This window comes from Amblyraja radiata, chromosome 14, assembly GCF_010909765.2.
Source record: "Amblyraja radiata isolate CabotCenter1 chromosome 14, sAmbRad1.1.pri, whole genome shotgun sequence".
Lineage (NCBI taxonomy): Eukaryota > Metazoa > Chordata > Chondrichthyes > Rajiformes > Rajidae > Amblyraja > Amblyraja radiata.
Window position 1 is genome coordinate 54,921,074 of NC_045969.1, and position 26,579 is coordinate 54,947,652.

At 43.3% G+C, this 26,579-nt stretch overlaps 1 protein-coding gene across 2 annotated transcripts in view; it reads right to left on the bottom strand.

Annotated features, from left to right (window-relative positions):
* The window catches only part of ildr2 (immunoglobulin like domain containing receptor 2), a 94,059-nt gene that overhangs the window by 28,655 nt on the left and 38,825 nt on the right, over window positions 1-26,579 (bottom strand). Inside the window, exons 2-4 of one of the 2 annotated variants that reach the window (XM_033033390.1) lie at window positions 18,461-18,799; window positions 17,769-17,888; window positions 2,998-3,054 (exon numbers count right to left, since the gene is read on the bottom strand). In XM_033033390.1, the coding sequence (XP_032889281.1) occupies window positions 2,998-3,054; window positions 17,769-17,888; window positions 18,461-18,799 (516 nt within the window). The remainder of the gene's footprint in view (window positions 1-2,997; window positions 3,055-17,768; window positions 17,889-18,460; window positions 18,800-26,579) is intronic. The other variant, XM_033033391.1, reaches the window with a different exon arrangement.

Here is a 26,579-nt window from a genome sequence, read left to right on the forward strand (position 1 = left end):
GTAGGGAGGTCAGATCCGATGATGGACTGGGCAGTGTGTACAACTTTTTGTAGTCTTTTCCTCTCCAGGGCGCTCGTTGCCGAACCAAGCCACGATGCAACCGGTCAGCATGCTCTCTACTGTGCACCTGTAGAAGTTCGAGAGAGTCCTCCTTGACAAACCGACTCTCCGTAATCTTCTCAGGAAATAGAGGCGCTGATGTGCTTTCTTTATAATTGCATCCGTGTTCTCGGACCAGGAGAGATCTTCAGAGATATGCACGCCCAGGAATTTGAAGCTCTTGACCCTCTCCACCATCGACCCGTTGATATAAACGGGACTGTGGGTCCCCATACTACCCCTTCCAAAGTTCACAATCAGTTCCTTGGTTTTGCTGGTGTTGAGGGCCAGGTTATTGCGCTGGCACCATATGGACAGTTGCTCGATCTCACTTCTATACTCTGACTCATATCCATCAGTGATACGTCCCACAACAATGGTGTCATCAGCGAACTTGATAATGGAGTTCGCACTATGACCGGCTACGCAGTCATGAGATTGTCTTAGATTTGCTTGACTGTACTGCCTATAGCATTCTCAATATTGTTGGAGGCACCAGAATCCTGGCAACCAACAGTTTTTCCTGTGTTCTCTGGAAACTGGCCGAATTCGGAGCTGAGGCGGCGTTCCGGCATTCCGGTGGCGGTGGCCCGGCTTCGGGGCTTCGGAGCTGTGGCGGCCTTCCGGTGGCCCGGATTCGGGGCTGAGGCGGCGTTCCGATGGCGATGGCCCGGCTTCGGGGTTTCTGAGCTGTGGCGGCGTTCCGGCAGCGGCGACCTGAATTTGGGGCTCGGCCGCGGGCCCAGTGGACGGCATCGTCGGGAGCTCGCAGGTCGCAGGTTGGTGACCTGTTTTTCCGGAGCTCCCGCAACTACAGCTGCGTCCGCTGGACTGGAAGGCGGCAGTTTCGGCAGCTTCGACTACCCCGGGCCACGGAGCTTGAACCGGCCTGTTCGCGGAGCTCGGTTGAGCCGCGGGACTTATTCACCATCACCCGGTGGGGTCACAACATCTGAAGCCTGGATCGCCTCAGCGCAGAGGGAGAACAAGGAGGGAAGAGACAGAGACTAAGACTTTTGCCTCCATCACAGTGAGGAGGTGCCTGGTGAACTCACTGTGTTGGATGTTAATTTGTGTTTATTGTATGTTTTGTTATTTATCATTATATGTAGGCAACAAAATTTTGTTCAGACCGAAAGGTCTGAATGACAATAAAGGAATCCAATCCAAAGAGAACAAGGTTGAGGGCTCAGCCTATTTGATCAGGTCTAGACACAGTTTCCCAACATATAGCCTGGTTTTCACCTATTAATGGGAAGATTTCACAGTCAAAGATTTAGATCATAAATACTTATCAAGTATATTTGTTTGAAACAAATCTGCTGCTTGAGAAAACAGTATTGCAGTGTACAGTATTTGCAGGTAGACGCAAGTGTTAGCTGTGGCCTAGGTGTTTGTGGCTGTGGCGTACAGTATTTGCATTCTTGTGCTGTACCTGGTGATTTACACAACCCACTCTGCTAAGTAATAATAAGATTTTTAAAAATATTTTCTGTGTAGCTGAACCAGGTAAAACTACTCTACCAGCTTCAAAGAAACAGTTGCACTAAAAAGCTCAAAAGAGCCTCAAACCAACATCTGCCTATAGAAATCCAGTTCATTGGCTATATTTAAGAGGGAGTTAGATGTGGCCCTTGTGGCTAAGGGGATCAGAGGGTATGGAGAGAAGGCAGGTACGGGATACTGAGTTGGATGATCAGCCATGATCATATTGAATGGCGGTGCAGGCTCGAAGGGCCGAATGGCCTACTCCTGCACCTAATTTCTATGTTTCTATGAAATTCATGTTTTCTTATTTCACTCTTTGTACACTTAGTGAGAATACTTTTGAGAGCCGACTAAAGTGTGAATGCAATCTTGTTTGTGTAAATGTTATTACGTGTGCAGTTTTATATTGGAAATTGTCATAAAATGTACATTCATTTCATCACCTGGAGGAAGTTAAGTAGACGCTAGTTTGCAACATAATTTAATATATGGCATTTGTTGGTTTAAAATGATTTTTTAAAAGTAAAACAGAAGCAGTCCTCAAATCATCTAATCCAAAGCATCTGATTCTTACATTTCTAAAATGTGCAAAATAGTTTAGGCCTGAAATGCTGCAAAAACCCATCCTTTCTAAACACTTCTTTCTTGTTTGAGCTAGTGACTCATTCCACATATCACATTTTTAGTTCAAAACCAGTTCGTCCTGCACTTCCTGGTTATTTTCTTATCTTAAATTTGTCCAACCATTCCATAATTTTAAACTCTTTTTCAAGGGGGTAAAGCTGCAACCTTTATGAATCAGTCCTAACAGTTCAGGAATCAATGCTAGGATTTAATGTCCTCTCAATAACTGCACCACACAGTAGCAACAGGCAATGTGCGCCCAACATTCACTTTGTTGGCTTCAATGGAATGAATTTTGAAAGAGCACAATATCTCTGTCCCTACAATAATTGAAAATGTGTTTTGTACTAACAAGAAAATTGCACACCTAACTCCAGATATGATCTCACAACGGCTAAATACAGATTGAAAGTGATCTTTGTCAATCTATACAACCCAATATTCTGTTACCGCTTCAACAAACTGGTAACGTTGTGGTGTTTTGTCATGTCTATGAAAACTGGAAACCTCTCTTCTCGCTCAATACTTCTAGTATTATCCAGTTGGGTATCTAAACCCCAGCAGCTAGTTCTCAAACTTTCCTTTGGTAATGTATCTGCTGTTTCTCAACCAATCTATGCTGGCACATCCATTTGATATATAAATCTAGATGCAGTTACAAAAGCATTAAGATAACAATTAGCTTGAAATGTCAACCTTTGAGATACAGATAAAACAACATAATCATGAGCACAGCTTATGGGGAAGGGGTGGGGAGTGAATGGTCTTCATGAGAAATACCAGTACCTGGCATAATCTCTACATCAAAATTGGGTAACAGATCTGCAACCACTTCACTCCTACCTAGGAAACCAGAGAGAGAGAGAGAGAGAGAGAGAGGGCGAGAGAGAGAGAGAGAGAGAGAGGGAGAGATAGAAAGAGAAAGAAAAGAGATATGATTACAATGCATTAAAAGAGTACAACTTAATCTGCATCTGTGCATGCGCAGACTTTCTAATAGCCCTGTCCCACTATACGAGTTTACCCAAGAGCTCTCCCAAGTTTAAAAAAAATCAAACTCGTGGTAAGTACGTAGAATGTACGTAGCCGGTACGTCGGATCTCGGGACGTCTCTTAGCGGCTTGTAACGCTAACGGCAGGTACTCGGGAAACGCGGTAAGCTCGTGAAGTTTTTTCAACATGTTGAAAAATGTCCACGAGAGCCCCAAGTACCTACGAGCGGCTATTACCGTAATTCTCCGAGTTTGAATCAGGGGAAACTCGGGAGAACTCTTGAATTACTTTGTACAGTGGGACAGGCCCTTAACTACTGCATGCTGGATGTGAAAAACATGTACTAATGATTGCATTCATTCAAACCAATGTCATTCTTCCCATTTGCTGCTTTCTATACACCCATCATCATTCTGACAGATCAGCAGAGAGGAAAATACCCAACAGGCATTTGAAAAAATCTAGAGACCTGGAATTTTTAATAAACTGTAATTAACCTTCCATCTGCTTTAGTGCAAAGACCACCAACAATTATTCCAAATTAGTCAGAAGTTTAGATTAAATTACTTACTTTTATTATTTTGTATCTCCGCCGCATTTAATGTTTGTTTGAGAAGATGAAGAATGGTTGGGTGAAGATATGAAATACCCTCTCCTTTTTCTTTAACCTGCGCTCAGACTATTTACTCTACTTAAAATGATTTGAGACGATTAGAATGCAATAACCTATCCCTACACCAAAAGCACTGTTTGTCTAAATCTCTCCATTTAGCGCACAAATTCATTGGCCAAAATGAGACCTCAGTGTTTCTCATCAGGAACTGTAGACAAGTCTTGCAGCTACCACATCAATAATACATTACGTCAGAGCAGAGGTGGGGAACCTTGTCATTTTGGAATGCCTCATTAAGTTAGCTGTAATCTAATAAGGCCGCATCCAAGAAACTTCAATTACGTATACTTCAAAATGTACATTATTTTGTTAAAATACCCCTCATGACTTACTAATGTTTTAATTGTGGCCGTCAGTTGGGAAGGATTATTTCGTTGAATCTTCTTTTACTCTTTGGTATTTTAAATACGTTCATTTTAAGATTAAAATAAAAATAACAAAAGAAAAACAAAAACATATTAATAAAAATAAAAGGATTTGCTCTACAAAATTTGGATTCATTCAAAAGGCCGCACTTGATGGCCTAGAAGGCCGCAGGTTGCCCACCCCTGCGTTAGAGTATACCTTCCATAAGCTAGGTTGTAGTTTTGATCTTCCAACGTCCCCACTATAGACACAGAGCAGCACAAGAACAGACCCTTCAGTTCACAATGTCTGTGCCAAACATGATGCCAAGACCAACACTTATTTATCCGCACATAACCCATATCTCTCCTTTCCTTGCATATCCATATGCCATCCAAAAGTATCTTAAATGCCACTATCATTGCCTCAACTACCACCCATGGCAGCACATTCCAGGTACTCTGTATAAAATGAACTTGCCCCGCACATCTCCTTTAAACTTTGCCTCTCTCACCTAAAAATATGTCCTCGTATTTGACTTTTCCACCCTGGGAAACAAGGTTTTGACCATGTCTTTCATGCTTTTACATACTTCTATTACATCTCCCCACAATCTCTGGCGGATCCAATGAAAACAATCTAAGTCAACAATACTCTTTAAGTCAGGTAAACCTGCTCTGCACCCTTTACAGAGCCTCCGCATCCTTCCTGTAATGGGGCGATTGGAACTGCATGCAATATTCAAAACGTGGCCTGACCAAAATCCTATAGAGCTGCAAAATGACTTCCTGACTCCTGCACTCAATGCCCTGACGTCTGAAGGCAAGCACACTGTACATCTTATTTACCTCATAATGGAAATTGCACTTTTACTCTGTAACTGCAATGCTACAATGCTGTAAAACTATTCAGCATTCTGGTATTTTTCTCTTTGCACTGCCTGTTGTACATGTGTATGATTGTACTCATAGTATGATTTGATTAACCGTGATAGAATGCAAACAAAAGCTACTCACTGAATCTCGTTGCATATGACAATAATAAATCAATACTATGACTGCTTAGAAATAAGTTAGCGCCGAAAGAACTCTCATGGCAGCCACAATACTACAGGAAGAAAGGATTGCCAATCAGACAAGTGCTGGGAGAGAGACACTGCATCCTCCTTTGAGTCTGCAAGCCTTCAGTACCACAGTATGACTTGTCGTGGTGGGCTACTGTAGCCCAAGCCACTGTCAGCAATGGGTGATTAATGACCAGTATTCACTGCAGGCAGGACACAAGTGATCGCCAAAACAAAGGCAAGGATCAGGGAAGGGAATTTAGTGAATTATTCATCAATATCTACAGCATTGAAGATTAGTCTGGGAGATGTTACACACAGAATATCACTGCGATAGTGCAGAGCCTTTAATCAAAGTCAAATATTCCCAGCCCCTACACAGTGTTCCTGGATTTATTATGAGATACTAATGAAAAAGATTTCTCCAGAAGCTCCAGTTCTGCTGACAGTGGATGAAACGTGCACAGCATGGCTTATGACACAAGGAACTGCAGGTGCTGGTTTACAAAAATAGACACAAAGTTCTGAAGAAGGGTCCTCACCCGAAACGTCACGTAACCATGTTCTCCACAGATGCTGCTTGACCAGCTGAGTTACTCCAGCACCATCTTTTTTCCCCAAACATTAATGGCACTTTTCCATCGTCTAGAGGCACTAGATGGCACTGTTTCTTAAAATAAACTCACACCCTAACCTCTACTTCAGTCTTCTTCATGAGAAATAAATGTTTGAGGTTTTCTTTCGTCTATTTGCAGTTACGTTGATATCTCGTGATTCTTTAAGATAATTTCTGATGAAAATGGTCAATTCATTTTAATTGTCTACTGTTGTAAGTGTTCCTAAACTAATTTGAATGTAGTTTATTGTCATGTATACCATGGTACAGTGAAAAGCTTTTGTTGCTTGCTAACCATTCAGGGAAAGACAATACATGTTTACAATCGAGCCATCCACAGCGTACAGATACATGATAAAGGATATAATGTGAATAACGTTTAGTGCGAGATAAAGTCTAGTAAAGTCCAATCAAAGATAGTCCAAGGGTCTCCAATGAGGTAGATAGTAGTTCAGGACTGCTCTCCAGTTGTTGGTGGAATGGTTCAGTTGCCTGAAAATAGCTGGGAATTATGACTCATCCTTGATTATGCCTAGACAGGGTGAGACGTAAATTGAGTCAATCGAAGGAAAGCTAGTTTGTGTGTTGGTCGAGGCTGCATCCACAATTCTCTGCAATTTCTTGCAGTCTTGGATGGAGCTGGTCCCAAACCATGCTGTGATGCATCCTGACAAAATGCTTTCTACAGCGCATCTGCAGAAGTTGGTGAGTGTTGTGGGGGATATGCCGAATCTCCTAAAGCTTCGAAGGAAGTAGAGGCATTGGTGTGCTTTCTTGGTCGTTGCTTCAATATGGATAGTCCAGGAGAAGTTGTTGGTGATATTTACTACTAAGAATTTGAAGCTTTCAACTATCTCTACTTCAACACTGTCAATGCAAATTGGGGTGCGTGTACCACTTCGCTTCCTGAAGTCGATCACTATCTCCTTTGTCTTGCTGACATTGAGAGAAAGATTTAGGTTCCCCTCTTCCATCATAGATGATGCCCGCAGTATCCCGCAGCTCCGCTCTTGCTCCCAGTCGCAACAGGGACAAGAGTCCCCCTAGTCCTCACCTTTCATCCCCTCAGTCGTTTCGCTGAACCCCTCTGCTCAGTCTGCCTAAACCTACCCGATCTCCTGGTTGCCAAACACTTTAATACTCCTTCCCATTCCCACACAGACCTTTTGGCCTGGGCCTCCTCCATTGTCAGAGTGAGCTAAATGCAAATAGGAGGAACAACATCTCATATTTTGCTTGGGCAGCTTACACTCCAGTAGTATGAATATTGATTTCTCGAACTTCAAGTAACCCCGGCATTCCCTCTCTCTCCATCCCTCCTCCACCTGTCGTACCACCTTCAAAGACATCTTGTTGAGTCTCCCCTGCACTCATTCTCACCTCGCAGACAGCTAACAATGGCCCGTTTCCTTTATCGTCGTTACTTTTTTAATATATCGTTCATTCATTTGTTCTTTCTCTATCCACATCACCAAAATCGCTCATTTCCGTTTCCCTTGATTCTCAGCCTGACGAAGGGTGTTGGCCCGAAACTTTTATTCCAGCTCTTTGTGTCTGTCTTTGAGAGAAAGGTTGTTGTCTCGTCACCAGGACATGAGGATCTCAATCTTCTTCCTGTACTCCATCTCATCATTATTTCATATCTGGCCCACAATGGTGATGTCGTCTGCGAATTTGAACATTGAATTATATTTGTACATGGCTGTACAGTGGTGGGTGTACAAGGAGTAAAGAAGGGGCTGAGAACACATCCTTGTGGAGCACCAGTGGTGAGGATTATCGTAGAGGATGATTTGTCCCCTATCCTCACTGATTGGGGTCTGTTGGTCAGGAAGTCAAGGATCCAGTTGCAGAGATGAGTGCTGACACCAAGTCCTGTGAGTGGTGATGAGCTTGGATGGGATAATGGTGTTGAAGGCAGAGCTGTAGTCTATGAATAGGAATCTGACGTAGGTGTCTCTCTTCTCCAGGAGTTCCAGGGATGAGTGTAGGGCCAGAGTGATGGCATCGTCCCTGGACCTGTTGTGGTGGTAGGTGAACTGCAATGGGTCAAGGCCGCTTGGTAGACTGGATTTAATGTGTTCCATAACTAGCCTCTCAACGCACTCCAATGAAGCAAAAGATGATAATATATAAATGTTGGAAATGGATTTAAATGAACGACTCATTAAAGGAGGCTTTCCTCTTGTATGAATACAAAAATATGAAACCATCAATACGTAGGTGGAAAATGATGTGTAGTATATAAACATCAAACGTGAAGACTCCCAGAAGATTGACCTGCTTCTACGTTTTCTGCAAAGTGCAGGAGGAATTCAGTGGGTCAGGCAGCATCTGTAGACGGAATGGACAGATGACGATCAGGATCCTTCTTCATAGCGATCAGTCTAAAGCAGGCTCCTGTCCTGACACATCGCCTGACCATGCCCATCACAAATGCTGCCTGGCAAAGTTCCTCCAGCACTTTGCCTTTTGCTCAAGGATCTAACATTTGCAGGTTCTTACGATCTAAAGATCTTGCTGTCTTTAATGCTAATGTGGCAACAATTTAAAATAAAGTGCCATAACGCTCCAGATTTGGATGGGTTTAGTGGGATATGGGACGAGCTTAGACAGGCAGTATTGGTTGGCATGGATGGCATGAGCTGAAGGGCCTATTTCCTTGCTGTATGATTCTATGACCCACCAATATCAGAATCTTCAATTGATTTCAATTGAATTTACGACAGCTGGTACCTGGACTTGAGGACCTTAGCTACAGGGAGAGGTTGTGCAGGCTAGGACTTTATTCCTTGGAGCGCAGGAGGACGAGGGGAAATCTTCAAAAAGTGTATAAAATCATGAGGAAAATAGGTAAAGTAAATCCACAGAGTCTTTTTCCCCTGGAATCAAGAACTAGAAGACACAGATTTAAAGTGAAAGGGGAAAGATTGAATGGGAGTAGACAAATTGAATGGGAACCTGAGAGGCAACTTTTTCCACACAAAAGGTGGTGGGTGTATGGAACGAGCTGCCTGAGGAGGTAGTTGAGGCAGGTTCAATAACAACATTTAAAAGAGATTTGGACAGGTACATGTACAGGAAATGTTTAGAGGGATATGAGCCAAATAGGGACATCTTGATCAGCATGGGCAAGTTGGGCTGAAGGGCCTGTTTCCCTGTTGTCAGACAATGACTTTACGGCACACATCAGGCCCACTGATCCACCCATTCTTACTGATGAAGCATCGAGTCAATGACTCAATGGGATATAAAGGCTTCACAAACAACAACAGAGAGTGGGAGTCCTCTTGAATATGCGTCACTGAATATAATGGGGTTGCGTCATGTTTTAAATATAGTTAGCGGAAGATCAAAAACATGCCTTGCTCGTCAGAAGTGAAGTATACTAAAGCAATATACATGTACTTCAAAAAGGACACAAAGTGCTGGCGTAACTCAGTGGGTCAGGCAGCTGTCTGTGTGGTGTTTGTACTCAGATTGTTGGTGTGGACTCGTTGGGCTATATATGGTTCTGCGAGTCTTCTTGTGCTCCTACTCTTGATTGTTCTTCTACTTTAAGCCACACAATAGTCAGTTGAAATGACCCTTCTGAACCCGGCAGACAAACTGAGCTGATGTTTCTGTGCAGCAGTCTGAGCAAGCACTGGAGACATCAAGCAACAATGCAGGTTTTAGGTGAGAAGGAAAAGATCACAAAGGAAACGGAGGGGCAACCTTTCCCACACGGAGGGTGGTGGGTATATGGAATGAGCAGCCACAGGAGGTAGTTAAGGCAGGTTCTATCACGACATTTGTTCAGGTACATGGATAGGAAAGGTTTAAAAGGATATGGGGCAAACGCAGGCAGGTGGGACTAGTGCCGGTGGGGCATCTTGGTTGGCGTGGGAAGTTGGGCAGAAGGGCCTGTTTCCCTGCTGTAACCTCCAACGGGATCCTACTACTTGTCACATCTTCCCATCTCCTCCCCTTTCTGCTTTCCGCAGAGACCGTTCCGTAACTCCTTGGTCCATTCGTCCCTTCCCATCCAAACCACCCCCTCCCCGGGTACTTTCCCCTGCGACCACAGGAAATGCAAACTTGTTGCTTTACATCCCCTCTCGACTCCATCCAAGGACCCAAGCAGTCTTTCCAGGTGAGGCAGAGGTTCACCTGCATCTCCTCCAACCTCATCTACTGCATCCGCTGTTCCAGGTGTCAACTTCTCTACATCGGCGAGACCCAGCACAGGCTCGGCGACCGCTTCGCTGAACACCTCCGCTCAGTCCGCCTTGACCTACCTGATCTCCTGGTGGCTCAGCACTTCAACTTCCCCTCCCAATCTGATCTTTCTGTCCTGGGCCTCCTCCATTGCCAGAGTGATTGGAGGAACAGCACCTCATATTTTGCTTGGGTAGTTTACACCCCAGCGGTATCAACATTGACTTCTCTAATTTTAGACAGCCCTTGCTTTTTCTCCCCTTCCCCTCCCCAGTTCTCCCACTAGTCCTACTGTCTCCGCCTCTTCCTTTCCCCCCCCCCCGACATCAGTCTGAAGATGGGTCTCGACCCAAAACGTCACCTATTCCTTCTCTCCATAGATGCTGCCTCACCCGCTGAGTTTCTCCAGCAGTTTTTGTCTCCCTGCTGTAAAACTCTATGACTCCAAGTGAATGTTGGGGATAGAATGAAACAATTTGTTGAAGGTCAAGAGATGACTACCATTCTTATTCCAACCACAACCGTGAATGAATAGCACCAGTGATAAACTGACTGGTCATTAATCCCGCTGGTTTTTTATTGCGTGCTCTGAAACCAGAGCTCCATTTGTCCTCATCACAACTGTGGCACTTCAGAGTACTTTGTTATCAGTGGGTTACTTCAGAAAAAACATTCCCAATGGCTATCCAAGAGAGCAAGATAAACATACAAAATGCTCCAAGTTAGCCTAATGCAATGGAAAAATAGGAACTGCAATTAGATCCACTATACTTTGCTTTTGGTTGGGTCATTCTGTCTATATGAAACTTATGCTTTCCTCCAGATTTTAAATTATAATGAAAATTCCATTGATGCAAAGTAATTGAACTGAAATGTTGACTGGTTTTCTCTTCAGAGATGCTGCCTAACCTTCTGGGTATTTCCAGCAACTTCTGTTTATGTTTTAGATTACTACCGCATCTGTGGTATCTAGTATTTGGAACTTAAATCCTTACCTCATTAATTATTATACTTCTCACAAGTGACACTTCATCAGAAGCCGTTTTGAAATATATTTGACAAATGTATATTTATTAAAATAATTTCAGATATATTGTCCACTCCAATTCTCAGACATGAAAATCTGACAGGAGCTATTCTTAAAACTGTTGGCTCACTGATACTACTTGTAAATACATCCACAAATACATTTAATAAAAATAAAATCAATGCATTACATTTCATGCAGTGCTCTTTAGTGTGTGCCCAAGGAAAGATTCGGAGAGGTAGGAGACTGCAGTGCTGGAATCTTAACCAGAAAACAAAGTGCTGGAGGAACTCAGCATTCACCAGAATAAAAGCAGCGTTAGCATTCTTGTCAGCAACGCACTGATTGTGAAAACACAAATAATGTTGGTGGGTCAGAACAGCTGGAGTCTATCACCACAGAAAATAAACGCTCTCACTCAGGGACACCAAGGAGTGTGAAAGCAATTTGATGGACAGTTAATTAAAAAGGTCCTGTGGTAAAAGATCCACACGGGGTGGCTAAAGCTGGGAGGGGTCGCTCCATTTCCACACTCCACCTCTCCACCCTTCTCCCACACAACGTACGTGCTGCTGAAGGATCTGTGCTGCTAATTTAACAAGTAACAGAGGCTGACGTGCGCACTCTTTGGATTTTGTCACAAACGACTTCTTTGATCATTCCCCATCGCCACACATCTGCTTTTAAGATCTTATCCAATAATCTGTCAGACATGCCAGAGTGGATGTATTCTTATTCTGAGTTATCGTGTACAATGTGTGTTGAGCATTCAGGCACCTGTTACCATTCGCACTGTGTTCACGCCTCTGTAAAAATCTGTACAAAGCATCCAATTACCTGTATTCCTCCACCTCCCAATCAAAGTGTCCCATGACCTTTAAAAACCTATTTTCCCTTCAAAGTCCGTGCAGGCAAAAAATATTGTTAAAGCTAGGTTTGTGTGCACGGGTTTCATTTATCTGCATTATTTATTATTCCAAGAGGCCATAGAATTGCAATTAAAAAAAACATTCTTATCACACTAACAGCAGTAAGCTGGTGTGGGGCAGCGATGGAGCAGTGGAATCGACACAACACAGAGACTGCAGGAGAGGCTGATGGAATTCAACAGCCCATGACAGCTCCTCTGCACTTCTGAGCATATTCCGATAATGGAGACAGTGTTGATCAAGAAAAAATACTTGAATATAGTGTAGATCACTATTAGAGAATTGGTAAAGTGTTGCATGTTTTTCTTAACCTAAAAAAATGGTTTCAGCAGCAACAAGTAAAACCAATTAAGTTTCGTGAAAAGTGATATATTAACTATTGGCCGTTGTTTGACTAGCTATTGCTAAAGTGTGTACCAACACTGTAGTTAATACTGATCACCAGAAGTCACCAGAAATGTAAGATTACTGCAATTACCTCATGACGTAATGGTCTCAGTAATAAAGAGCCCTTCGATTCCATACCGACTATCGATCAATTTACAGAGGCCAATTAACCTACAAACCCACACATCTTTAGGATGTGGGAGAAAACTGGAGCACCCCGAGGAACCCCATGTGGTCACAGAGAGAACTTGTAAACGCCACATCTGCACAATTGTACACCTTCCCTTATTATAGCACCTATTTATATTAATTCATTTAAAAAAGCAATATTAATATCTTTAACACACCTCTGTACCTTCCAGAGTATATAAAACAATATGAAGTGCATATACAATGCTTACTGAATGATACTAGCAACATTATTTTAAAACCATCTGGGGAATGTGGAATGCATGTTATTCCAAAATGTATTTTCGACATAATCGGTTTTCTTATTTTACCACGGCAATCTGTACACAGGAGTAAAATTCCTATTTGACCCGTGGCTCTACCCTTCACTTAGCCCAACTGTCGTCATAGCAACAGCAGATATACTGAGAGACTCCAGCCAGTGAAAGCTCCCTGATTGCAAGTTGGTTTTCGTTCAACTCCTGGGGACAACAGGTCATCGGAGACACTAGCTTGTTTGTTTATTTAGGAAAACATTCTCCTCTGCGAGATAAATGGTGTGCACAGATTTATTGCCAGATGTATGTTCAATTAATTTGTTTATTTCTAGTTTCCCAATTTTGATTCTCTGCGAGCGGTTACAGCCTTCCACAAACCAGCAGAGGGAGGCACCCACACAAAAGAAATACTTCTGAAAAGATCAAAGGCCTAACAAGCAACAAGAGCTTTGCAAATGTGGTTGCCATGGAAACACTGGAAGCAGAGGCCTTGATCGACAAAACACTCACTCCTTACAGCTTATTATTTGTAGCCTTAAGAATAAATCTGATGCCACTGTGTGCTGGGATGACTACATTTGTTCCCATATTACACAGAGAGTGTCCAAAACACTGGCTTGAATTGCTGTGGTGGGGAAGTCTGTACAATTGGTTCATTCATGAAAATAATTTATCTCCTTTAAAACTGCCTCTATATTGGACCTTCAGTTTTAAATCACATTCGACAGTGGGTTACCTCGTTCTTATCTTGGTTGGAAAATTATTTCCAGGCACCCTTAAATGAGGCTTCGCACAGAAATAAGATTTTAAGAAATTTAGGAAAGAATGTGGAAGGGCTGAAAGGAAAATTGTACGGAGACCACCTCTCCTCAGCCCAGTCACAGTTCCAGACAGAGCCCCGGCAGCTCTGGTGAACAATGCTTCATTGCTGGGCCCTGTCGCCTCTCAGCTTGACAACAGCCTAGAGAGGTAACTGAAAGAAAATGGTGGAGAACAATAAACGGATAAGCTTACTGACCCACCAAGTCTGGTCAACGGCCAGCAGATTGTTATGAATTATCCCACTCGCACATTTTGTACCCCCAATTCTGCATTCCAAGAACTGGTAGCTTTTTATTGCCGTCACCATTCATTCTGCATATATTTTGATGGATAAATTGGTACACTGCTGTACAAAGTACACTCAGATTATATCCCTCACAAACCTGTTACAGGCCAAAATAATTGATGAACATTACATGGACTAAACATACTTTCAACCAAGAATTAGAAAATACCAATTTAAAGGCATCTCATAGAAAACAAACAAGAACATTCTCAGCATTGATCCCTGCTCTTACTCCACTTCCAGTCAGAAGCTCACCTATCCACCACTACCCTCAGCCTCCTAACACTTAGCCAATGCAGTACACACCTTCGGTCTCTTGTGCATTAACCTTGTGGATCAGCTTAATATGCTAAAGTCCATGTAAACCACATGTACTGCTCTGCCCATATCAATTTTCATCTGCAGTTCCTTCCTACACTTAATCCTTTTCTCTAGAAATGTTACCTGTGTGCTGAGTTACTCCAGCATTTTGTGACTATCTTCAATTTTCTTAGTTCCCTTCTCAGAATAAAAGCAGTTAGATTTATGAGACATGATCTCTCCTGCACAAAACTGTGCTGATTCCCATGTTTTTGTCAGGGTAGGGGAATCTAGGACATAGGACATGGGTTAAGGTGGAAATGGAAAGTTTAATAGGAACCAGAGGGGGAACTTTTTCCACACAGAGGGTGGTGGGCAGAAAGAATGAGCTGCCAGAGGAGGTAATTGAGACAGTTACAATAACAATATTTAACAGACTTTCGGACAGGTACCTCTATAGGGTTTAGGAAAGAACTGCAGATGCTGATTTAAATCGAAGGAAAGCACAAAATGCTGGAGTAACTCAGCGTGCCAGGCAGCATCTCTGGAGAGAAGGAATGGGTGACGTTTCGGGTCGAGGCCATTCTTCAGTCTGCTGGAATTGGTGTCTTCTTCAGTCTGAAGAAGGGTCTTGACCGGAAACGTCACCCATTCCTTCTCTCCGGAGATGCTGCCTGACCCGCTGAGTTACTCCAGCATTTTGTGTCTACCTAGATAGGTTTAGAGGGATATATGGGAAACACACACAGGTGGGACTAGCTTAGATGGGGCATCTTGGTGGGCACGGACGAGTTGGGCCTGTTTCCGTGCTCTATGACTACGATTCCTAATGGTTATGCTGAAGATGTGTGGGGATTTGAGGCAGTTTAAATGTGCGAAACAGTGTTATTATTTATTTCTGGGGACCCTCTCGGCAGTCTGCACACGGCAGGTTGTTAGCCATAGCTTTAGAGAAACAAGGAACTGCAGATGCTGGTTACAGAAAAAGTGCTGGAGTCACTCAATAGGCCAGGCAGTATCTCTGGAAAACACGGATAGGTGACTTTTCAGGTTGACACCCTTCTTCAGAGTTTGGTTTAAAGAAATTCCAACAGAATGCGGAGTTCCCTACCGACTAAAATCACAAAAGCACCTTCAAAGCCAGGCGTGATGTGGAAAGCTGTGCTTTTGAAGGAGTGTGAACCAAATGATTTTTATCGTGAATTCAAATCCGTATAGAACAGTGTGGGATGTTTATAAAATAAAAACCCACAACCTAAATACGTTTTTATTCATTGTAATCTCTATTCAGAACTGACTGGACATCCACAGGCACGCTTATTCTTTATTTTTAATAATATTGGATAATCAGTTTCTCATTTTGCAGTGAGTGACTGCTGTATTTTCTGGAGATTTTCTGAATGTTGTCATGACAGCATTAAACATATTTCCACTGCTTGACAGTCTCAGTTAGTAACTGCCTTTGTCAGAATCACTCTTGAGCTTCTTTTAAAGGGCATTTAAAGGAAATGTGGAAACTGCGGGGCAGTGATGAGATTAAAAGGAGCAGGGTCCCAGCGAGCAGAGAGAGTAGGCTGGGATTCGTGTCTTAATGGAAACACAGGAACTGCTTCCCTGTCTTGAGTAAAGATGAGAACCACGGCTCCAATGTATCGAAAGCAGCGCACAAACTGGGGCTGCCTCGAGTGATGATGGGAGTGTGAGAGAATGGGACCCTTATGTGCTAAATGGAGTGCAGGAACCAGGGCCCCTGTGTGTGGAAAAGTTCAGCAGCTGGTAAGCCAGATAGCAAATCTTTGGGATTTCTGAGCAATTGTTTAGCGGATTTCTGGAGTTTTACAACAGTCGGTATTAAAAGACGCAGTCAATGTCAAGCCACGAAAAAGTTGTGCTTCAATCAGGCAGCAGCATGGCAGACTTCACTGATATTTTATTTGTTGTGCCTCCTAAAGTATGATGTGCACTAAATTATTTTATATATTTTTAAAGTATTTAATATATTCGCCTGAATCATACTCGGCATTTTAATGGCATATATATCGACAATTTATAACGAGTCCAGATCACATTATTTAAAAATGAATTCTATAATAAAGAAATGATATGCCAAATTTAACATGACCACAACCTGTCTTCATTGCTTGAGATATCACAAGACTCAGCGCAATGTACATCCTGAAGATAAAGTGCGTAAGGTGTGATGATACACAAGTCAATGTTCAAACTAGAATACCGCAGAGATATCGTTTTACACTTGGGTTTAAATTGGTGGTAATAATGCACTTAGCAGCATGTAAAATATCAAATATTCAACAATAATTATCCCTACTTATTTAGCAAGATAATTCTGACCAAAGTACTGAGAAAATATATTTGTGTAGTCTTCTGAGGAAGGCATGTTTAAACATACCTGGTTTGGTTTCAGCTTGGAGGCAGCTGTAATTCTGGCACAAATTGCAACCAGAATTTGTGCTCATTTCTCAAATGTTTAAATTCACCCACATTTTTGTCCAACCCTAGTTTTGTTTTTAGTAAATAAATCTTATAATATTAGTGCAAGGTAGTTTTTTTTTAAAACTGGCTACTTAAGCAATTTCGCTTACAAATACTCTTTAATACACTTTAAAATTATTAAAGAGGTTTCATCAACATTGTTGGAATCTCATTGTTTTAAATGAGTATCAACTTAAGCAGATGAGAAGAATCCAGTCATAAAACTTTGAAATGCAAAGAAATGCAGATGCTAGAAATCTAAATGAAACATTTAGCCTCCTGAGTGCTAGACTACTGTTATCATTACTTTGAAGCTACTGAAAGAAAAAAAAGAACAGAACTATTTTTAGTTAAATAGGAGAGAAGTAAGGAGGTCCTTCATAAATTTTAAAAGTTCATCCAAATGTTTTCAAAACATATTCATTAGTATCTTTGACCCAAAACCAGCTGCTTAATTGTGAGTCTTGCCAAAGGCCTTCAAAAGAGCGCAATTAGCAAAAACTGCTGATGGTGATTCATTCAGCAAGGGTGTGGTCAGTTTTGGACCGGAGAGTTGGCAGGTTTAGCATTGTCGTTTCAAAACAAGCACAAAAAATATGCCCATTTTTGCATTTGCCAATTGCACCTGATATGCCAATTATCACTAAATGGTGAACAACAAGTAGAATCAAATGGAAACTTCCAGTGAATTTGAAAGTAGTGTTAATATTGCGAATACAAATGTCATAAATATGATTATCTGAAGATAACAGCTTTAAATTTGGTGTTCATATTTAGATCAATTATGTTTGTCAGTCTTAATGCTTTATATTACCACAGTTCACTGGGATGTTTCATTCCTACCCTACTTAATGCTAGACAACAGAAGAAAGTGCATGATAAATCCAAAGCAAATGATGTGAATATGATTGTACATGACCTTGGCTACACCCACATTCACAGCCAGCTATTTAAATGCACCAGCTGTGTCTACTCACCCAAGACAAGAAGCTCCATTCTTTCCTCACTGTTACCCACAATATCATCTGAAGTGATAACTGAACAGTAGTAAGCTCCACTATCTCCCCAGTGCAACCGTCCAATCTGGAGATCAGCATCTGCAAGAGACCAAAGCATTGCATGTAATTCAAATAGACAGCAAGAAAAACAGAGCTTCAAACAACTGCACAATACATTCTCATTAATGTTCTTTCATCATCCACATTTTTGTTGGTGGAGACTTTCTGTGTAATATTCAATGCATAGTTATATTACAGTAGGCAGAGCACGCAGCTTAGTAACATCACCGACAGTTTGGTCCAACTCATCCATGCTGACCTAGCCTCTCATGTACAGCAATTTAATGACATTGAAATATCTTATGTAAACAATAATTTTGCAAAACAAGCAACACCAAACATTTGTCTCCTATTCACCTCTAGCCTTTTTCATTTGTTCCACCCATCCATCCATCAATCAATGCCTCCCTCGCCTGTATCTACCTATCACTTGTCAGGCTTTGACCTTCCCTTTACCAGCATTCTTCCCCCTACTCCATCAGAAGGATCCCAATGCAAACGTCACCTGCCCATTCCTGCACAGATGTTGCAGGGTTCCTACCGCACGTTGTCCAAAGCATTTCTCATCGCATGAAAGACACGAGCAAGTTACTGGAACCATAAATGCTTACTGTTGATTATGGTGATCTCCCGCCCCTTGTAGTAGTCACCCAAGGTGACAGCAGAACCTTGGCGGGAAGCCACAACTCGGACCGTGCGGCTGTTGTCTGCGCAGTCCAGGTACGGGTCCCAGGTGGGAAGCTGATCTTTCTGGCTGACGGTGTACGTGGCTGTGCTGTGGATACTGAAGGCATCCCTGGTCCGGTCCTTGCAGTACGACTTAAATCGCCACTGCACAACAGGCTGCTGGACAGATGTGGTGGAGTACTGGCACTGCAGAACCACAGGCTGGAACAACATGGCTATCTTTTTATACTCAGAGATGGTCACTTGAACACCAAGGGATACACCTGTAAATATAATGAAACATTATTTAACATTAAAAAGACTAAGATTACCTAACATGTTTTATCAATGGGGCTTCCAAACTTTTCAACTCGGATCACTGTGATACAACTTCAACATGCCCGCATATTCCCATTATCAATATCAAGTCAAGTCAAGTCAACTTTATTTGTCACATACACATACAAGATGTGCAGTGAAATGAAAGTGGCAATGCTCGCGGATTGTGCAAAAACTACAGAACAAGTATTTACATATTAGAAAAAAAACAATTTTAAAAACACAACAGTAAATTAGTCCCAGGTGAGGTAAGAGTTTACAGTCCTGATGACCTGTGGGAAGAAACTCCATCTCATCCTCTCTGTTTTCACAGCATGACAGCGGAGGCGTTTGCCAGACCGTAGCAGCTGGAACAGTCCGTTGCTGGGGTGGTAGGGGTCCCCCATAATGTTGCTGGCTCTGGATCTGCACCTCCTGGTGTATAGGTCCTGCAGGAGGGCGAGTGTAGTTCCCATAGTGCATTCGGCCAAACACACTACTCTCTGCAGAGCTTTCCTGTCCTGGGCAGAGCAGTTCCCAAATCAGATTGTGATGTTGCCAGACAAGATACTTTCTACAGCCCCAGAGTAGAAACACTGAAGGATCCTCAGAGAGACTCTGAATTTCCTCAGCTGCCTGAGATGGTAAAGGCGCTGCCTTGTCTTACTTACCAGTGCGGCAGCGTGTGTTGTCCATGTCAGATTCTCTGTGATGTGGACTCCCAGGTATTTAAAGCAGCTCACCCTATCCACAGTAGTCCCATTTATCCCCAGTGGCGTGTACGTCCTCGGATGTTGTGCCCTTCTAAAGTCCACAATCAGCTCCTTAGTTTTTATGACATTCAAGAGGAGGCTGTTGTCCTGACCCCAGAGTGCCAGATCAGCCACCTCCTCCCGGTAGGCCTTCTCATCGTTGTCTGAGATCAGGCCCACCACCACAGTGTCAGCAACAAACTTGATTATGGAATTGGAGCTGAATCTGGCCACACAGTCATGTGTGTACAGGGAGCACAGTAGGGGGCTGAGGATGCAACCCTGGGGGGATCCTGTGTTCAATATTCAAACAATATTGGCTTATTGTTGTCACGTCTATCAGTAAACAGTGAGAAGCTATGTAGGAATGTTATCCAGTCAATATATAAGAGTACAATCAAGCCATACACAAGAACAACATGTAAGGCAAAGAGAAAAATACCAGAGTGTAGAGTATAGTGAACAGCAATGTAGTATAACAGCGTTAGAGTACAAGGTCTGCAATGAGGTAGGTTGGAAGATAGGGATTACACCCTAGGTAATGGGAGGACCATTCATTAGTCTGATAACAAAGGGGAAGAAACTGTTCCTGAATCTTGTGGAATTTGCTTTCAAACTTTTGTATCATCTGTCCTCCAGAAAGTGGTTAAAAAAAGTCCTTGATTTTGTCAGCTGCTTTCCGGAGGTAGAGTGAAGCGTAGATGGAGTCCACGGTGGGGAGGCTGGTCTGTGAGATGAACAGCGCAACATCCACAACTATGCATTTTCTTGCAGTCTTGGACAGAGCTATTTCCAAACCAAGTCCTGGGTCTCCTGGTGTGACAAATGCTACCGAAGAATAATTCTAAAGACAACTCCTCGCAGATTCTTCCATGAAAAGGAATTGTATGTAGGCTGCACTATGTTTATGTAAAATGGCAAAGTATCATCTATGACTCCTCTCATCCTGGCCACAAACTCTTTGAATCACTTCCCTCTGGAAGGCGACTCCGGACTGTCAAAGCTGCCACAGCTAGACATAAAAACAGCTTTTATCCACGAGTAGTTGCTCTACTCAACAGCCAAAAATCTGTAGCCTCCCTTTGATCTGGTATTTTGTTGGCTCACATTCTTGATCAATGGTGTTTTATCATTAATGTTTTATTATTATTAATGTTTAGTGTTTTGTCATTCGTAACTGTCACTGTATGTCATGTTGTTACTTGTGGGCGGAGCACCAAGACAAATTCCTTGTATGTGAATACTTGGCCAATAAACTTACTTACTTACTTATTTTTGCTGGTATAAATCTGGGTATTGCAGTTCAGTTGACCTCAGGACGCGTGTATTTTTAAAAGTGTTTTTTTAAGGAACTTGACTCACTGTGACCTGTATTTGTACAGTCGGCACAGTAACCCACTTGAAACCCTGATGATCACATTGGACTGCGAGGGAAAAACCAAACCATAGCTTCATCACTGAGAACTTCCAGCATATCCCTCCACTCCTTGCATATCCCTGAGCCTATCTACAAGCCTCCTAAAGTGGAGATCAAATGTGCCAAATTGGACTTTTTAGAAACAGCAGACATGGATAATTTTGCACAATGTCATATAAATACCAGAGAATTGCACAAGAACAGATTGGCTCAAGGCATAGCTCCTTCAATACAACTGGGATGTGGCCTTCATTGTATCCAGTCACCGACCCTGGATTAGGGACCATTGGCCATTAGGAGAGGTTGAACAAAGGTGGATTGTTTTCTCCAGTATAGTCACAGGAAATAATGAATGCCACATCCCAGTTGTATTGAAGGATCTATGCCTCGAGCCAATCTGTTCTCGCGGAGGCTTGGGGAGACCTCATCAGTATATAAAATTATGACCGGCATAGATAGGGTAGACAGTCGGAACCTTTCTCCCCAGGGTGGAAATGTCAAAGACCAGAAGGCATAGCTTTACGTTCAGTGGGAAAGTTTAATAGAGATGTGTGGGGTGCCTGGAATGCACTACAAGGGGTGGCGGTAAAGGCAGATAGGATAGGCATTTAACAGGATTTTAGATGGGCACATGGATTTGCAGGGAATGGAGAGATATGGATCACATGCAGGCAGAGGAGCTTAGTTTAACTTGGCATCATGTTTGGGTATGGACATTGTGGGATGAAGGGCCTGTTCCTGTGCTGTACTGTTCTATGATCTATGTCTATGAGATGGCGGATGTGCGGGAGTGGGCGCCGTCTGTGTATGGCAGCCTGCCCGCAGTCCGTCTCTTCACCTTTTTTTTATTTTAAATCCTGTCCAAAATGTTAGTGGAGGTCTTTTATGTGGTGGGTGGGGGGGGGGGGGGGAAACTTTAATTCTTAGTCCCCTACCTGGTCGGAGAGGCAGCATCCCTCCGAGCTGCTTCTTCACCCCGTCCTCGCGGCCTACCATCGAGACTGGAGCGGCGTTTCCTGTCGGGACTGGCCGGGACTACAGCTTCGGCGGCGGCGCAGCGCAAGGACACCATCACGGAGCGGAACCACGGAGCGGGCGATGCCTTACCGGGTCGCCGTGCGGTAAGCTCCGGAGCGCTGTGGCCGTCGATCCAAACATCGCGGAGTTGTGGCTGCGGGCATCCGGCCGCGGGCGGCGCTGGATTTGGAGCGCCGCGGAGCCAGGGATCGAGTTCGCCGGGGTCGGAGCTCCAACCGGCGCGGCCTGAAGTCTACGAGTGCCCCGGTCTCCGGGGAGGAGGCAGCCGCTCCAGACTTTCCAAGCCGCTGAGGAATTGTTTCACCCGACGCCAGTGTTCCATCTTCACGGCAAGAGGGCCCTGAAAACATCGGACTGGCTGCAAGGCCACAAATGGGCCCCGACCTCGGGTGTTTCAGAGGAAGAGGACTTAACTTTCTGCTGCCTTTCCCCACAGTGGAAAATTTTGATTCTGCTGTGGGGGGACGTTTGTGTTGAACTCTATAATGTGTTGTGTCCATTTTCTTTCTTTATTTAATTTTAACCTTTTTCTATGGTTTGTATGTAAATTTATTATTTAATTTATGTAAAGCACTTTGGTGTCAATGCAAATTGACTTAAAATGTGCTATATAAATAAAGCTATTATTATTATTATTATTATGATTAGCTCTCTGTCTTTGTGCGATATCATGCATGATTTACCATGATTTTATAACATTTCCTCCAGACGTTTTAATGCATTAAAGATCTCACTGCCAGCCATGCTGAGCACAGCTTGAAGTTCCTGTAGGCTATAGATGCCCTGACCTGCTGCCCACGGTGGCTGGGAGCCAAACAAAAGGACAGTGTGCAGTCAGTCCTCTCCACAACTTATGGGGTTCTCCATCTGCCAGTATCCCCCGATTTTGCACAAATGCCATGTAGTTCTTTGACAGTACTGACCCACTTCCCACGGTAAGTGCATGAATTATGCAGCACAGCCCACTGCATGGTCCAGGTTAATTTAACTGCCCATTTTATCTGAGATGTACTAATCTTGAAATTTCTTTTAGTGTTCTGCCATTTGGCATTTGGACAAAATCATGTTACACCCGGAAATGGGTGAAATCCAATTTCTAACAGATTGCATTCTACATATCCTCCAGCACCCAGTTACAGGAAGGATGTCATTAAGTTCGAAAGGGTGCAGAAAAGATTCACCGGGATATCGTCTGGGCTTGAGTTATAGGGAGAAGTTGAGGAGGCTGAGCCTTTTTTCTCTGGAGAGAAGGAGGCTGAGAGGTACAAGATCCTGAGGAGCTGATAAGGGAATGCTCACAATCTTTTTCCCAGGGTGGAGGATTTAAAAACTTGTGGGCATTGGCTTAAGACGCGAGGAGAGAGATTTAAGATGGACCTCAGGAGCAACATTTTCTCTCAGAAGGTGGTCTGTATCTGGAACGAGCTGCCAGAGGAAGCTGAAGAAGAGGATACAATTATGACTTTTAAGATACATGGGTAGGAAGGGATTCATAAGTGATAGGAACAGATTTAGGCCATTCGGCCCATCAAGTCTACTCCACCATTCAATCATGGTTGATCTAACTCTCCCCCTCAACCCCATTCTCCTGCCTTCTCCCCATAACCCCTGACACCTGTACTAATCATGAATCTATCTATCTCTGCCTTAAAAATATCAATTAACTTGGCCTCCACAGCCTTCTGTGGCAATGAATTTCACAGATTCAACACCCTCTGACTAAAGAAATCCCTCCTCATCTCCTTTCTAAAGGAACGTCCTTTTATTCTGAGGCTATGACCTCTTGTCCTAGACTCGCCCACTAGTGGAAACATCATCTCCAGATCCACTCTATCCAAACCTTTCACTATTCGATAAGTTTCAATGAGGTCTCCCTTCATCCTTCTAAACTCCAGTGAGTAGAGGCCCTGTGCTGTCAAACGCTCATCATATGTTAACCCACTTGTTCCTGGGATCATTCCCATAGGCCTCCTCTGGATCCTCTCCAGCGCCTGCATATCCTTCCTCAGATATGGGACCTAAAATTGCTCACAATACTCGAAATGTCATCAGACCAGGTCTTTATAAAGTCTCACAATTACATCTCTGTTTTTGTATTCTAGTACTCCCAAAATAATTGCTAGCATTGTATTTCACAATCACAATAATACTTTATTAGCCAAGTATGTTTTGCAACATACGAGGAATTTCATTTGCTAAGCCAGTCATACCAATAAAATGCAACGGAACACACAAAACACGTTTGAACATGAACATCCACCACAGTGACTCCTCCACATTCCTCACTGTGATGGAAGACGATAAAAATCACTTCCCTTTGCTCTCCCGCGGTCAGGAGCCTTGAGTCCTCCGTTTACGGGATGATCTTGACTCCCGTGGCCAATGGCGGGCCCTCCGCATCGAGGCGATCTGCTCCTGCATCGGGGGGGATGTCAGCTCCCCCGTGCCGGACGATCGAACCTTGCGTCGGGGCTTGTCGAACCTTCCGTGACGTTGGAGCTCCCGACATCCACGGCCTCTCCCGAGGCTGCGAGCTCCCGATGTAAAGTCCACAGGCCGCGGATAGAGCGATCCCAGGTAAGGGATCGACTCCGATGTTAAGTCCACGCCCCGCGGTGGGGCCCCAAGGTCAGACTGAGGAGGCCTCCAGCTCCATCGATGGTAGGCTGCAGAGCGACCGGAGAATGCGATCCGAAAATTAATCACATCTCCGGCAAGGTAAGGAACCTGAAAAAAAGTTTCCCCGACCCTTCCCCCTCCCCCCAAATAAAACAAACCGGAGAACATTCACACAGACTTTCACCATACACTAAAAATTTAAAAAAGACAAAAAAACAAATGTTGGCGAGGCTGCCAATCATACGGCGCCCCTGGTGAGACCTCCTTACTACCAATTCAATTTGAAAAGTTACTTTTGGGAATCCTGCACCAGCACTCCTGTCCCTTTGCACCTCCGATTTTTAAATTCTCTCCACATTTAGAAAATAGTCTACGCCTTTATTCCTATTAGAAAATAGTCTACGCCTTTATTCCTATTATCAAGATGCATGACTCTACACTTTGCTACGCTGTATTCCATCTTCCAAATGAGTGAATAGGGGCCAAATGGGACTAGCTCAGAATGCCAACATGATATGCACAAGGTTGGCTATACGGCCTGTTTCTGTACAGCTCTATTTCTCAATTCTTCTTTCCCAGAACTTAGGTGTTGTTGAAGCAGACGTCTTTTTAAAGCCTGCTGATCCCGTCTCTTTTCTTCTTCCCTGCCTCAAAACAAGGTCACGTTGCAAATATTTTTGCAGTGATTTTTAATCTATGTTATGCCCATTTAGTTTCTGAGCAGTTAAATGAGAACATCTATTGAAATCTTTCATTTGTCTCCAACTGCTCAATAGCCTTGAAGAGTCATAGTGTCAGCATTTTAAAAGCTACTAGTTTGGTAACAAAACAATGTGTCAGAAGCAGAGATATTTTAGGATGAGTTTGTTGCAACAGGGTTATACTGAGCATTCAGTCCCCTGTAACAAAGTCTTATGGGCCTGTCCCACTTACGTGACTTTTTCAGCGAGTGCCAGCACACGTCATAGTCGCAACAGGTCGCCGAAAATTTGAAAATTTGAAAATCCAGCGGCGACCAGAAAAAGGTACGACTCTTTGGGCGACTACTCACGACCATACAGGCGTCACCCCACGACATGTTGTGTAAGTGGGACAGGCCCTTAAGGTGTTCTTCAAAGGGTGGGGATAATATTGGTTGTCAAAACAAAATCGCTAGCCCTGTAAACTGCTATTTTATCTAGCCCTGTAAACTGCTATTTTATCTAGCCCTGTAAACTGCAACCAAGGAAGATTGACCAACCAAGGTGGAGTCGGTTTTGCTAAAAAAAATATACAAAGGGATGTTTTAGAAATACAGCGTGAAAACAGAACCTTCAGCCCACCGAGTCCACGGCAAGTAACAATCACCCCGTACACTAGTTATATCTTACACACTAGGGACAAATCACAAAAGCCAATTAACCTATAAATAAGCATGTGGGAGGAATGTGGGAGGAAACCAGAGCACCTGGATCAAACCCAAGAAAATGTGCAAACTCCACACATACAGCACCCGAGGTCAGGATTGAACCCAGGTCTCTGGCACCGTAAGGCAGCAACTCTGCCACTGCGCCACCCTGTCTAGTATTTATTTGTTATATGAATTGGCAACGGAACAGTGAAATTCTTACTTGCTGCAACTAAACAGGCACGTTTACACAACAGCACATAGATAAATATATATCAATACTATAATAAATTAATAATCAGTAATAATAGATAACCATCATAGTGCAAAACCAAAGTCTGTAGTGCAACCAAAGTTCACAGAAGATCATAGTTGCTGAGGTTCATGTTGTGCAGTGTTCAAGAACCTGATGGCTGCTTGGAAGAAGCTATTCTTGAACCTGGTGGCCAGTTTTCAGGCTCCTGTACCTTCAGCCCGATGGTTGGAGTGAGATGAGAGTGTGGCCAGGGTGGTACAAGGCAAATGATAATAAA